The 15,516-nt window shown below is 40.4% G+C and overlaps 1 protein-coding gene across 1 annotated transcript in view; it reads right to left on the bottom strand.

Moving 5' to 3' along the window:
- The window catches only part of CNTNAP2 (contactin associated protein 2), a 1,160,842-nt gene that overhangs the window by 1,087,573 nt on the left and 57,753 nt on the right, over positions 1–15,516 (bottom strand). Inside the window, exon 3 of the mRNA XM_037035585.1 lies at positions 4,342–4,535. Coding sequence (XP_036891480.1) covers positions 4,342–4,535 — 194 coding nt within the window. The remainder of the gene's footprint in view (positions 1–4,341; positions 4,536–15,516) is intronic.

Below are 15,516 nucleotides of genomic sequence, written 5' to 3'. Positions count from 1 at the left end.
CACACCTTTGAGTATTAAGTGTTCAGAGAAACTGTTTTCAGGAATTTCTTCAAGAGCCATTCTCATTCCACAGTGAGAGTCCGGAGTCAGATTTGTGACTTCAAAAATGTTGTGGCACTGCCATAATGTGTCATCTACAGGAGCTGATCTCACTTATTGTCACATATTATCCAAAGATCAGAAAATAATTCAGAAGCCCCATGTGGGCATTTAAGGAGAATACAACAATAACATTAGTTATGTTGTCCTTACCCCCCGCAATCGTAGAAAGAATAACCACTGCTTTTTGTTAAAAACAATATTCGAGTGACTGAATTTCCATTACTCGGCATTCTTCTCAGTCATCAGTCATTTTAGGAGTGGGTAGGAAAAGCAACCTCAAAACAGCATCAACTGTAAAATCTTTTGACTATCTGGAATTTACACAAAGTGCTGTCTTTCCAAAAGCTAGCCAATCTTTGCAATGTCAGAAATCTCTTTTATTTAAGTGCAGTACACCTTATGTTAAACAGTAGTTGGAACGAAAGAAAACCCAATATTAATAACCATTTTAATAAACTTAAGCCAAAGAGCATTGTTTGTTGAGATGGGTATATGCTAAATTTTAATCACTTAATGCACGTTAAGACATATACTATAATATTCTCCAGAATTTTTAGAAAACAATGGATTTTATCTTTTCAAATACATCAAAACTATGGACTATTTTCCCATGAGCAGGATTAAAACTTTTCTGTCATAGATTATTCAAAGGAATGTAATCGTTCTGTTGCCAAGAATCCAAGTCACCTTGGAAGATCTTCCCCTACTGAGCCCTTTGAATTTAAGTCTCTGTATTTAGTCAGCGTGGAATTATCCCTAAGTGCTTAGCATCAGATAAATGAATTAAAGCTCAGGCATGGTTGCACTTTAGTAAGCATCTTTTAAAAAAGATTTAATCTTTACTGTGTTTTTCCCATTACCATTTAGCCCCTTTATTCCCTCTCCCCATCTGCAATCACCACCCTGTTGTCTGTGTCTGCGAGTCAGTTTTCCTTTTCGCTCCATCCCTCCACCCCCGACCTCCCCCTCCGCTAGCTGTCATCTGCTCTCCACCTTAGCACAGGGTGACAGGTGAGGACTGACACACTCCCATTGTGAGAGGAAAGCTTGACAAAGACCAGAATAGTGGTGGACACTTTGGAGGCTGACTTGTAGCCTCTCAAATAATTTTACCAACATGCTGATCTGATTTTAGGGTCGAATCCCAGAGAGTTAGGAAACGGTGAGGGTTTTACAGGAAAAGCTTGTGGTCTGAGTGGCAATTGTCTCCTCTCAGGTGATTGATTGGTCAGGGGATTGGTCTGTTGGTTGGTCATTGACTCTCTCTCTGCTACTCTTTAAAAACCACTCTAATTTTCTCTTCTACTACTGTTTTACACAATAAAAATCCCTCCATCCACTCCCAACCCATAGGCCAAAAAAGAATAGAAGATGTGGTTCTTAGTGTTGGCTGCATATGTATATATATAATTATCCATATAATTGTATATATATATATAATTTCCATGACCTGGAACCTTTAAAAGCCCAGTGCCCAGGATGCACCTTAGACCAACTAAATCCATCATGTGTAGGTGGGACCCACCATCCCCATGTTTTAAAGCTTTCTGGGTTAGTCCATTGCGTATCCAGGGTTGAAAGGCACTTTTTCTATAAATTATGCTTGAGGCTTTGAATGATCTTAATTATAAGATGAAAACTGTCCATAAAGAGACATTTCCCCCCACTATTTGCTTCCTACAACTTACATATCCCGATATACAAATGTTCTTGCCATACAATTATGGCTCGACAGAAGTTATTTCTGAAGGACTACTGTGGCATCCCCTGTTTTTCAGTGCACTATATCCTTATTTCACATGGCAGTTACTACCATTGGACACTGCTGTGGACATGACCACCTACCCAAGCCAGTGAGACCACAGAACCAGCTCAGACTGGCCCTATGCTGTTTCTAAGAAGATACTGGATCGCTTTTTAGGGGTGACAGACCAAAACCACAAGTCATGCAGCTGAACTGAGTGTAGAGGAAAGAACGATGACCTCTGGTTGTAGCGAGCGCTGAAGTCTTGTCCCCTCCACAGAACCAAAGGAACAGGGCATGACTGGGATCTGAACACGGGAACCCTTTCAGGAGGGAAGGGTCCATTGTCCAGGGAGGTCAATGCTGAAGCTGTTTCCCTTGACTTGGCAAAAATGGCCACGTTCCAAAGCTCTCCAACCCACACCTTCCCCACCAACACTTCCACATATCAGCTGGTTTCCCCCAACCCCTTAAGACTTGCCTTGGGCCCTGGACCAGGGAGCTTGGCCTTGATTTTGAGCTTTGCCTCCTGACTCCTTGTGGGCCACCTTAGCTGTGAAAGCTTTCTCTTTTCTCAGAAGCTGGTGCCACAGTGCTGGCTCCTACCGGCCCCAGGCTCTTGCTCCAAACTCTGACGACTCACAAGGACTTTTACATATAAATTCTCGAAGAGTGGTTCTGGTCAGGTTAAAACTCCCTAGCATTCTGTCTAATATGGAGAATTACACAATTTCAAAAGTGAACTCTGCACCCTTCCTTCTCCTCCTCCACTTTTTTCTTGTTTACTGTTGATGGCTTCCCTTGATTTCCGTTATGGCTGCTTTTAAAAATAATTAAACTAAAATAGGTCTGTCAACACTTCATATTTTAAAATAATTTACTCGAGTGTTGTAAATACACATAGTTTTCCAATGTAATTGAAATATTTTAGGAGTAAATTGGTTAAACTTTGAATTTTTTTTCTTACAATCAAAAAATAACTGAATACAGATCTGCAATAAGGGTTTCAACCACTATTACCATATGGGGAATTTCTTACTATGTCTTACTGTTCCTACTTTTTTAGATTATTTCTTCCTAATTTCAATATTCTACTCACATTGGAGATGTCTGTCTTTGAATATATTATAGGTATCATTCATCTAATTTCTACTTAGATGATTCTGTCTTCATGGGTCTGGGTGTGCCCGGCATCTATGTTCTTTCCAGCCTCCTCAGGTCATTCAAACGAATAGCCCACACTGAGACCCATCGCCCTAAGCCTTGGATAGAAATTTCAGTCTTAGGAAATGGTTCTTCAGCCAATGAGAATAAGATAGATAGATAGATGGGTAGACAGATAGATAGATAGATAATTAGCTTCTCTGAATGTTTTTAATAGATAAATATTGACACATGTATGCATATCAGAGTGAAGGTCAGTAAAATTTTAAAATATTTAAAAATGCCCTAGCCAAGTAGCTCAGTGGTTAGGGCATCATCATCCTCATACACCCACCAAGGCTGTGGGTTTGATGCCCAGTCGGGGCATGTACAAGAAACAACCAATGAACGCATCAATGAATGGAACAACAAATCAATGTCTCTCTCTCTCATATGAATAAATTTATATACACATTTTTAATGTTTGGGGAGGGGATGCTCAGTGTGGTATCTGATGCGCTCCAGACTTATGGCCAGTCTTCCATTTTCTTCTATTTTAAAAGAAAACCATATTTCCACCTTTCTTTTCTCTTCTTGAGAAATGGTAACTATGGAATGGTGTTTCATCAGAACAGGCCTGGGTTGAAATGGAACAGAAAATGGGACAGGCTTCCAGCAGGAAGTGAACCGCTCTGCCCAGCGCCCATCCACAGCGCTAAGTCAACCCTGCTGGCAATAACCCTTCACACATGAGAGTCAGTCTGAGGCAAGAAGAGTGCGTGGGACTCAGAAACAAAAACCTACACCACAGCATTTGTTTTCATTCTATTTGTTAACTCACAGTTCAGGATTAGGGTCCAATGTGGACCATTTCAGACAGGCATTCCAGACAAAAACATAGTAACTTGATATACTGCATTTAAAGAAATCATAGTGTTCTATCATCTTCAAATTATTTTACCTACTAATTATTTTTTCAGGTTTCAATGCAGTTTTATTGGGAGGTTTTATTTGCTGAGAAATACACTGGAACTTGGGGAAGAGGACACGCCCACTTTGAAAGATAAGAGTTTCCCACCACCGATAGAGAAAGGTGTGGTGTGGGACAGGGCATGCTGGCATTGGGTCCATGTTCCCACTGCCCTGTGCTTTGCTCACATTTCTTCTCATTTAGTGAGTACCAGAGAATAATAATAACACAAAGACAAGAAAAAAAAACAACCCAGCAAGATCAACCTCCAACCAAGCCACACCCAAGCCCTCTCCCCCTACTCCTCAGGCTACACCAGGCCCGGGAGGGTTAGACCTCGGCAACTCAGTTCTGTGCCTCTGCCTTTGTTAACATGACTCACCCAGATGTTCCCATCTTGATGATAGGGTTTCCAATTCCTCCCGGTGTCGCTGTAGAGCATGCGATATTGGGTCACCCAGTCGGAGCTGCTGTATCTTCCTTGGGTTGCGATGGCGCTGATCTGCTTTCGGTTACCAAAGTCAACCTGAAGCCACTGATAATGGTCGCTGTCCGATGGAGACCATCCACCAGCACCTGAGCAAGGAAGGGACAAGGGGGAAAATAGGTATTTAAACTCCTGTAATTGACAGTGGGTTATTTTCCATCTTTCACTTGGCCTTGGTGGGGCTGTATTTCACATAGATATTAAGAAATGTCCTTTACAGATGCCACTGGGACTTCAACTAATATTCCTCCAGCTGGGTTACACTGACACTCTAACCTCTTTATGGTATAATTATGCACTCATTTTCTCCTGAGCAAATGTCTTCATAATTCCTCAATTAGATCTTATTAGTACATGTCAAAGTCTAATTGGCTGAGGGTTGATCAATTTACCATGAAATGTTCAACTAAAAATCACTAGAAAAAATATAGGTAACAACCCATGAATTCCCCATCTAAGGTTTGAAATTTTGGTAGATTATAAATGAAACAGAAAGTCATTACACGCAACTCGAAAATAGATGTTGCTGTCAATAGTTCAGAGTTCAAAGAATACTTGTTTTCTAAGATGAGGTCTAATCTTTTTTTTTCCAGCATAATAAAATTTTATTTTGTGTTCATAGTACATGTTCAAGTAGGGGAAGAATGATGTTCTGCTTCATTCAGGGACCGAGGCTGACAGGCTGATGCACCTGGAACACACGGCTTCCTCAGTTGCCCACATCAAGGGAAAAGAGAGCGTGGAAAGCGTATAGTAACTATTTTTCCTTGGTCAGGCTTGGAAGTTTTACAAAGTGCTTCCATTCACATCCCCTATGACTAGAACTAGTCAGATGGCTCCCTTTCTGAGAGGGGAAAGGCAGTATCCTCCGCCTCCTGCCCGGAATGAGAAGAGAGCCAGCTACCCTTGAGCCCTGGTAATATGGCCGAGATGTCCTGATCCCACCGACCCAGAGATGATCAAAACCAAGTTCTCTTTACTTTTTCCTATGGCAGCTTCACTTACATAGACCGTAACCATTTTTCTTTTCCTACGTGAAGCCCTTGTTCTCATGAAAACTAAGGCATACAGTAAACTAGGCCATATGTTCGCTAACACTTAGTAGATATACCACCAACGACTTTTGATAATCACATTTCTAGGAAAATGCTTTGAGGTACTAAATAAAATGCAGGGCAGAGGGGAATAAGGAAGGGAAATGGGACAGCTGTAATGGCATAATCAACATAATACATTAAAAAATAAATAAAATAAAATACCTTTGGCAAAATACAATAAATGACTGGCAAATAGTAAGAATGCAAAAATAGTTATTAGAAAAGTAGCATTAATATAGAACAAAAATCTCCTAATTTATACCACTTTGTGAAATAACGAGGGTTGTACATCAATACATTACAGAAAGTATGGCATAATACCATTTAATGCTAAGGGACAGTTTAATTTTTTGAGTGAATTTGGCTGTTAATGGGAGTAAATAAGACAAAACTACTCAATAAATTATCTAATTTACAGATGTAAAATATATGTATCACTTTTCAAATAAGGAATTTAAAGGCTGACAATAAATAATTTATTCAATAATGACTGTACAATAAAAATCATTTTGTAACTCGTCACAGATATTTTATTCATTTAAGGGTGTTTGTATGGATTATTTCTGCTTTCAGCTTTGGGAGAATAGCTCCCCCACCACAAAAAGTTACAAACATAAAAATATGTGTAAAATTACCCTTTTAGGCCCTGGCTGGTATAGCTCAGCGGATTGAGCACAGGCCTGCGAACCAGAGGATCGAGGTTCGATTCCCAGTCAGGGCACATGCCTGGGTTGCAGGCAGGTTCCCTGCAGGCCAGCTCCCAGCAGGGGACCCACAAAAGGCAACCATACATTGATGTTTCTCTCCTTCTCCTTCCCCTCTAAAGATAAATAAAATCTCTAAAAAAAATTACACTTTTAGGGAATTAGAAAAGAGAGGGTGCAGGACCCTGGTCTATGAGAGAAGATGGACAAATTGGGGGAGCCCTGCCGGCTTCCTGCCTTTCTGCCTGGTCGATGCTCCAGACCCTGGCACATGGACCGTCATCCCAACAGAAACAGCAGCATCGCTGAGATGAGGACCAACCAGAATCAAAGCTCCTGAGGAAAAGAATTCATAGGACAGAGCATGGGAAGGGGGCAGCTGTGCAGAGAAAGAGCTGGGAGAATCTCCAGAGGGTCACCCGTGAGTCTCTGCAGTTCAGACGCCGGATGAATCCCGAGCTGTGTGTTTGACTCACAAGACCAGCTGGAGGGGGTTCTGAAATGAAGGACAACCAGAGGACATCCAGTGCTGAGACTTGGTCCATTTAAGACTAGACAAGATTGAGCAGACTTGAGCGACCCTAGGCGTTCAGTAGAGATCTCGGAAAAAAAGATTAGAATAATGTAGTCCCCAAATAAGGGCTACTCTGCATACATCTGAATGAAGGTTGACAATTAACCTGGAAAAAAGATCAATCTGACCCACAAGTAAATCATTCCTTACTCGAACAAAACTCAACACTCCGTTAAGGAAGGCTGTGAAAGTTCAGAAACTCAACTACTTAGCATCCATACTGCACAGCAGAAACACTCTGTAACATACTAGACATTTAAGGAAGCAGAAAAATAAGACTCATCACCAGAGAAGAGTCGGTCAACAGAAATGGACTGAAAATGACAGAGATGACCAAAGTAGTAGATCAGGACTTTAAAACAGAGAATATAAATCAGTGGCATTAACGTAAAGACAATATATAAATACTGAAAATGCAAATATAAAATCTTAATGGAGAAAAAACAGCAAAGGAGAAAAATGAAAGTTTTTGAACTAAAAATTATATGTGAAATAAAACATTTACTGAATCGGTTTGGCAGCAGATTGGAACCTGAGAGAAAACTTTAGTTTATGTGAATATAGAATCATATAAACCATTCAGATTGAAGTCCAGAGGAGAAAAAAGGCTTAAAAATAAGCAGTACTCCACTAACCTATACAATTGTATTGTCATGCAAATGTAGTATTAAAAGCAAAGAAGGTAGAAATTGGAGAGGAGAAAATACATTTGAAGAAATATTGGTTGAAAAATACAAACCCAGATATGTGAGAATTTTTCCACACTCCAAGCAAGATAAATAAAAGGAAGACACACCAAGACACGTCATAATCAATGGGTAAAAATCAATGCTAAAGAGAACATCTCAGCAGTAAGCAGAGGGCAATAACATCTCAGCAAAAACAATACAAACTGAACAACAATGGGACAACATATCTGAAGTGACAAAAAAGAAGGATAAAGAAAGTTGCCAACTGAAAATTCCATATCCAGCCAAAATACCCTTTAAAATGAAAGCAACACAATGACTTTTAAGACAAAACTGAGCACATTTATCATCAGTAGGTATGTACCATAAGAAATGGAAGTTTTTCAGCTCCAAAGACAGTTTACTAGGTTGAAACTCATACCTACATGCAAACAACGAATGCTGAAAGTGGTAAACATGTCTGTCGGTGTAGGACATTTGTTCCTTTGTAAATGTCTTTAAAAGATGACGGAGTGTTTAAAGCAAAAATAGTAACCATAAATTTGAGATGTACATGTAAAACGTATGACTATAACAGCACAGAGGATAGAAGGCAAGAAAAATAGACACTGTCCTGAGTTTCTCAAATCACATTTGGAATGATGTGTTATTTGATGGCTGTGAGTCCTAGATTGAAGGTCAGCAAACTCTCTCTGCAAAGGTTAAATGCTGAGTGTTTCAGGCTCCACAGGCCATATACTCTCCACGACAGTGAGTACACTCCATGACCGTGAGTACACTCTGCGGCTGTATGTAGCATGAAGACACAGATAAACAAAAAAGGTACGCATGTTCCAATCAAACCAGAGAAGTATTGATTCTCCTTTAAGTATCAGCGCGTTCACTTCAAATAACAGCCCCTGCAGTGGACGCTGTGCCTTCAGGGCCTCCATTCCCACAGGGATGTAGTCCCTCTGCTGTCTAGAGCACTTCCAGAAGACACTAGTTCACTGTCATGCCTCTGCAGGAATTTCCCAAGTGGAAAACATCGTGTGCCACCCTGGAGTTACGCAGATGCAATGACAGGTTGCCTGGAGGTTGCAGAAGGCCAGGCCCCTCCTCCCAACTTGGGAAGACTTTGAAGGGTCCTCGTGGTCGCAGAGCTCCCTGCAGAGTAGGTTGGGGCCTCCTTTGAGATTACCGTACATTGCGTCTCAGGCTCTCCCTCTGCCTGTGTCCTCTTCTCTCCCTCCCCTTCTATGGGTCCCATCCCCTTAAAAGTCCCCAATCAATTCCCCTGTGCTATTCTCTGTCCCTGGAAGAATACAAATTCCTGGAAAAGCACACCTGTAATACCTTCTTGAAACCCCTGATGATCTGCTTGCTAACAACGTGAGTTTTCTCTGCTTTCCACTTTGTGTGTTATTTAGATGCTGTGTTTTTTCCCATTGTAGTGTCGAATATTCCCCAAGATTCTATATCATCCACATGCCTGTCACACTTAGAATTCCGTACAATTTTGAAGGGGCCGTAGATAAATTTCTGGGATAACAATATACCCAGTCGTGAAGAGATTATAAATATTTTTTCCTATCTGTTAGATATATTATTCCAAACTGATGAAAAATTCTATAGCTAATTGTGTATATAGTCCTATCTCTGTGTTAATAAAAGCAACAAGATGGTTTGACCATAAAAGCATAAATAAGCAATTATTCCTGCGAGTGGAGAAGAGAAAATACATTCAACTGACTGTTGAAATTTAGACTAGCTCCCCTAATTAGTCCTGCAAAAATGTTCCAAACAAGTTTTCTTAAATTACTCATTTTTTTTCCTGCCACAGTACAATTTTTCAATAAGGAGGCAGTTACTTAATCCCGTTAATCTCATTACTTTAAAAAATAGAGTTTATCCACAACTTTCAGGAAAGCAAAAACCTAAAAAAGTAAAAATGTAAGTTAAAACTTACTCCTTAGCAGAAGTATGTGTGGAAAGAACAGTGATTAACCCCAAGAGGAGGGTGAACGTCAGGCTTTCCTGGGCAACGTGGCGGAAAGATCGATGACATTTTCCTGTTTCCCTTTGATCTACCAAGCAATGTAATTTGGCGAAGTTGATTACTTTGTACATTGGGCTTGTGAAGTGTATGACCTCTATCGATCCAGGGACTGGGAATGACAACCCTTCCATCACCAAGACCTCGGGAAAATGATACACGAGAGAGCAGGAGAGGCTCTCCCCAGGTCAGCTTGGGGAGTATCACGGGGCGAATGGACTCCTGATGGACACCACAGTGACTCAAAGGCACAGAGTGAGGAGCTGAAGAGGGGGTCAGGGAGGAAAAGACTTTTAAATAGTCATAAAGTCTTAGTTTCAGAGAAGCTCTAAGACCAACTCTGTCTGGCAATAACAGAACCAAAAATATCTAGTAAATAACTAGGAAAGTATTAGAGTGACTTGAAAGATGTGTCTGATATAGAACTCTTACTGTTCCCTAAGCAGGAGGGATGCTGCTGCCTCCCTCCCTCTCTCTCTCCTTTTTTCTCTCTGTCTCTCCCCTACACACGTCCCTCTCCCTCTGTGTCTGTGTGTGCGTCAATGTGTGAGTGTGAAGTGTATGTATGTGTGAACTATCAAGATACATAGTGTTTGGATTCTAGACGCCCACTCTCTCAGGGTGACTGGAGTGTTAAATTATAATAGAGAACCTAGAGAAATGAATGGCACTTTACTCAAAACTGAGTGACAGCTTATAATTGTGGTAGCCATTTCTGCTTCATAAATTAGTGGCTGTGAGAGGAAAACGAAACTTGGTGGGTGGTTCGGGAGAGAGGGTGAGGTCTCTTTTGGTGATAAGTCACTCCCGCAGGGACAGCGTGCCCAGGTGGGTGGGTGGAACACCACCAGGGACCATAGGCCTGGGGTCTAATCTTTTAAATGGTAGAAACACATTTCAATTAAGTATAGAACTACCTTTAATAACTGGTTGAGAATTATGTATCAGATGTAAAGAATAAATTTTTAAAAAAGAGACTTTCAGCCAAGATAACATTCTGAGTTCAGGCTTGGAGGCCTCCTTCTGGTCTAAGTACATAGTATTTTTAAATAAGATAGATTTATAAAAAAAAAAAAAAAAAGAAAGTTGAACTAAACACAGCCAGGATCAAACATAAGATAAACGTCTCCATGCATGAGAAAGGCAACCAAAATGCAAGGGATGAGTAGGTCAGAAGCGGCCATCAGTTTGACTGGGGCCTGGGACACACAGAGGAAGTGGGACATTTGGCTTCTGGGGCATATCGGTTGGTGCCAACCTCCTGTGTGCGTCAGAACAAGGAAGTGTGTGTCAGGACTAAAAACCAAGATGAGCCCCTGACCGTCTTGCTTGTGAAAGAAGACTGAAACCAGCTGCCTACTGGCTCGGAAAGATGAAATCACATTGCCCAAAGAAGTTGAGAAACTGTCAGCCACCAGCGAGGTGACCACACCTATAATTTCCTAATGACACCGCCAGGCAAAGGCACGGTGTTGCCCACATGTCAGGTGTTTCTGGACTGGAGATCTGGGAAGCTGAGGAAGAAGATCACAAAACTATAGGACAGAAAAGGACAGGAGACAGTGAGAGAGAGACAGACAGACACTGGTGGTCAAGAATAGTGCGTAAACCCAAATCTACAATCATCAGAAAAAATATATAGATTGCAAAAGTCAGTTAACAAAGTCAAAAGTTCAGTGCAAGTGAACTCATGATGTAACAGCAATTAAGAACCAGTGGAAAAAAATAAATATGTTTTAGGTTCTCATATATTTAAAACAAATAATGCCAGCTATTAAAAATAGCAGTGATGGTCAGATACTAAGAGGGAGAAATGAAATATTTAGAGGAAAATACTAGAAAGAGCCAAAAATTACCTTAGAAATAAAAGGAATGTAGTCATGAACAGAAAAAATACCTCACCGGAGGAAAATCCACAAATTACATGATTTTGCAAATAGCTGAAAGGTAATACTGATGGATTTATACAGAAGTCACCAGAGAAAATACAAACCATGTTAAGAGTTTCAAAACATCTGCTTCTGACCAAGATGGAGTAACAGGAATTTAATTTACTTTCCCACCGGAAACAATGGTAAAGCACACAAAATCTATAAAAAACAAGGGCTTGCAAGATACAGGATATGAGGCGACAAAGGCCTAGGATCCCTCAGGTGTAGGACATAAGTGAAGCAAGTCCCATTTCCCCAGCTCCCTGTCTTGAGAGAGTTTCAAGGCTGAGACACGGGAGCAAAAGGGGGCGGAATGTGGCAGAAACCCTAAGTGGAGAAGATAGAGCTGAGAGTCGGGGTGACCAAGGAGGCTATAGTTAGAAGTCAAGGAAGGAGCTGCATGGAGAACTCTAAATAACCCACAGGGGGCGTCCCTGAGTCTTCCACTGAGTCGCGATTACCATAGACCTACAAAGAATCTACCCACCCAGTTCTGGGCAAAGAGCTACCTGAATGGGACGAAGGTGCTAGTGGCTTGAACTACTGACCAACGAACCAATGGCCCCACCCTTTCCCTCCTAGCTACTTTCTCAAGAGCAAATAAAGCACGTGCACATACAAAGTCCTGCCCTTGATGTTCATAGTAGCTTCATGAGTAACAGCCCAAAGCTGGGGACAACCCAAATGTCCATCAGCAGATAAATGGATGAACAAATGGGGTCCATCCACAGAATGTAATATAGTCATAGAACATCACACTGTTCAGCAATTAAAAGAATGGACATTGACATGCACTACATGTTTAAGCTGAAAAAAAAATATGCTGATTAAAAGGATCCAGAAAGAAAGGTACATGCTGTACAATTACAGTTACATAAAATTCTAGGCAACGCAAACTGATATATATGAGCAAAAGCAGATCAATAGTTGCTGCTTGAGGTTGGGGACAGAGAAGGGAAGAGGAAGCAGTGACAAAGTGTCAAAAGAAAACTTCTTGGAGGGATGGATACATTCATTATCTTGATTGTGGTAATGGTTTCAGGGGTGTGTTCATATCCAAAAAAGATCGAATTGTATAATGTAAACGTGTACATATTAGTGTACGTCAATGGTACATTAATAAAGCTGTTAAAATTTGCAGGAGTAAGTAGGCATGAAGGATAAAGTGGGATTTGCAATGGTAAGTCTAAGAAATTCTAGAATAATACCAGTGCACAGAATATAAACATTTAAAGAAGCAAGGATTGAATTTTCTTTTCAAAACTGAAAAAGAGAAAAAAAAGACATTGTCCATTGAAAAGGCCCTCTGAACCCTGCAAAGCCCAGGGGATAGGAGCTTATTATGAAAAGTATATTAGGAAGTACAAATAAAATCTGGTCTTAAATACTAACATGTATGCAATGAGACATTTAAGAAGAGAAAGTTTAAGCATGCAACTGAGGATTATGTCATCGAGAAAAAGTAGCTGGCATCATCAGTACGATAAGTCGCTTGCTAATGAGCTCAGATTTTATTTACGGTGGGACATGAACAGCTAGAAGGTGTGGCATGGGACTGGCTCTTGAGAAGGCAGATAAAATAAGCTTCAACCAAGTCTAATGACTTGTTGATTAGAAGTAGCCGGAAAAAAAAAATAAAAGCGCCGTGGGCATTCACTAACATCTGTTATAAGCTAGAGAAGCTAAAACATCAGTGCCGCTGTCGTTACTAAAACATGGGGTCAATTAATGCTATCTAAAATAAAGTTAGAATGAAAGAGAGAGAAGATGTGATTTGATCACATGTTATTTACTGACAGGAAGACAGAACAGCTCGTCTCCCATTTCTACCCCCTTCAGTAAGGACAACGGCCTTCAGATCATTCTAGAAACAGCAGCATGAGTCACTGAGTACAGGGAATTATGTCTGGAGTCAAGTTAGGACATAGTAAGGGAGGCATAGCTGTTCTTTTTCTGAAACACTTAGATTATAACCCAAAGGACTGGCATAATTCATAAATGCAAAGTTCACTTCCTTGAATATTTTCAAAGGAACTGCCCACAAAATAAAGCCAAAATAAAAATACCCTATGAGTTTCCAAAACAGGGAACTTAATAAATCTAGAAAAAAAGAGGCAAAGTTATTCCAAAGTGGGCATATAGGTGATGAACACTGAGAATAAGCAGCCACTGTGGAAAACAGTGGGGAATTTCCTTAAAAAAACTAAAAATGGAACTACCTTTTGAGCCAGCAATTTCACTGCTGGGAATATACCCCAAGAATCCTGAAACACCATTTCAGAAGAACATAAGCACCCCAACATTCATAGCAGCACTATTTACAATAGCCAAGTGCTGGAAACAGCCTAAGTGCCCATCAATAAATGAGTGGATGAAAGAACCGTGGTACCTTTACTTACACAATGGGATGCTACGAAGCAGAAAGAAAGAAGGAGCTCCTACCTTTTGTGGCAGCATGGATGGAACTGGAGAATAGTATGCTAAGTGAAGTAAGCCAGGTAGTGAAAGACAAATACAATATGATTCATTTATAAGAAGAATCTAATGAACAAAATAAGCTAATGAGCAAAATAAACTAATGAGCAAAATAGAACCAGAGGCATGGAACATGGAACAGACAGGGCCAGAGGGATGGGGGTACAGGGATAAGGGGGGAAAGAAGGGGAAGGATCTAGTCAAGGAACATGTATAAATACCTGTGGACATGGGCAACAGGGTGGAGATGGACTCTGGGTATGGGAGTGGGCTGGGCAGAGGCGGGCAAAGGGGGAAAAAATGGGACAATTGTAATAAAATAACAATTAAAAAATTAAAAAATAAAAGAGAAATGGCAGATCGGTGATAGTGGAGGTAGGGTAGTTGGGTTCGAAGGATTTCCTTTTACGATCACATTCTTATTTAATAAACACAATAAATTCCATAGATGCACTTCCACTGTAGCTGAGCATTCAACAACATCTCCAATAAGGATAAAACGGTAAATGTGGTCTGAGAGATAACAGTTTTAGGTCAACTCGAAAATGGTTAATAATCGTGCCCCAAATTTGTTGATTAATGACTATGTCAACTTGAAGAGAGCTCCTTTAGGATGCGCCACGGGCTTTTGATGTGTATTCTGTCATTTTTAATACTTTCATTATCTAAGGCATGGAAGACGTGCTTATGAAATTTGTCAATTATATAAGCCTGCAAAGGAGACCTAATAGGATAACTAACCGAATGACGATGTAAAATGTTCTTGACTGGCTGGAAATTGGAGCCTGCAGCAGCAGAATTTGTATTAACAGCAATAAAAAAACTAAGATGCGTGTTTTGAACAAATGCATTATCCACTTCATGATTACTGATGTATAATATTACTTACAAATAATTATGGAACCTTAATTTACTTTATAAAATAGAGTGTTGAAATTAGGACATCTAACTATAATACTACACTGGCTGCCCTGGCTGGTGTGGCTCAGTAGGTTGAATGCCAGACTGTGAAGCAAAGGGTCGCTGGTTCGATTCCCAGTCAGGGCACATGCCTGGGTTGCAGGCCAGGTCCCGAATGGGAGGCAAGTCATAGAGGCAACCACATATTGATGTTTCTCTCTCTTTCTCCTCCACTTTCCCTCTCTAAAAATAAATGAAATCTTTCAAAAATACTGTATTTGTAATATTACATTCAATGCACTTTTGATACATATTCATTAAGACTTTACATCTATGTGCAAAAATGAACACATCACAAGCATCTAGTATTACGAATTATCACAGAATGAACATTGGCTATGCAATAGCACGTGGATCTCTAAAGTGATGTTTTCCAGCATTGTGCCCTTTTCCAAATATGCTAACCCCTTCCCCCACAATGCACTGCTCCAGAGATTCACATGTAGGTTACACATAGCAACAGACTACTCATTTTCTTCCATGCCTGATATTATGTTGTATACAATACTACTCTATTCATTGTACTGTGGAATGTGTGCATATTCCCCACTTGGAGTTATCAGGAATAATGTTGCCATCAGTGTTTCTGTCCACATTTTGAAGCT

This window comes from Sturnira hondurensis, unplaced genomic scaffold, assembly GCF_014824575.4.
Source record: "Sturnira hondurensis isolate 20B ecotype Veracruz unplaced genomic scaffold, ASM1482457v3 Scaffold0022464, whole genome shotgun sequence".
Lineage (NCBI taxonomy): Eukaryota > Metazoa > Chordata > Mammalia > Chiroptera > Phyllostomidae > Sturnira > Sturnira hondurensis.
This window is presented reverse-complemented; position numbering and strand designations above follow the sequence as displayed.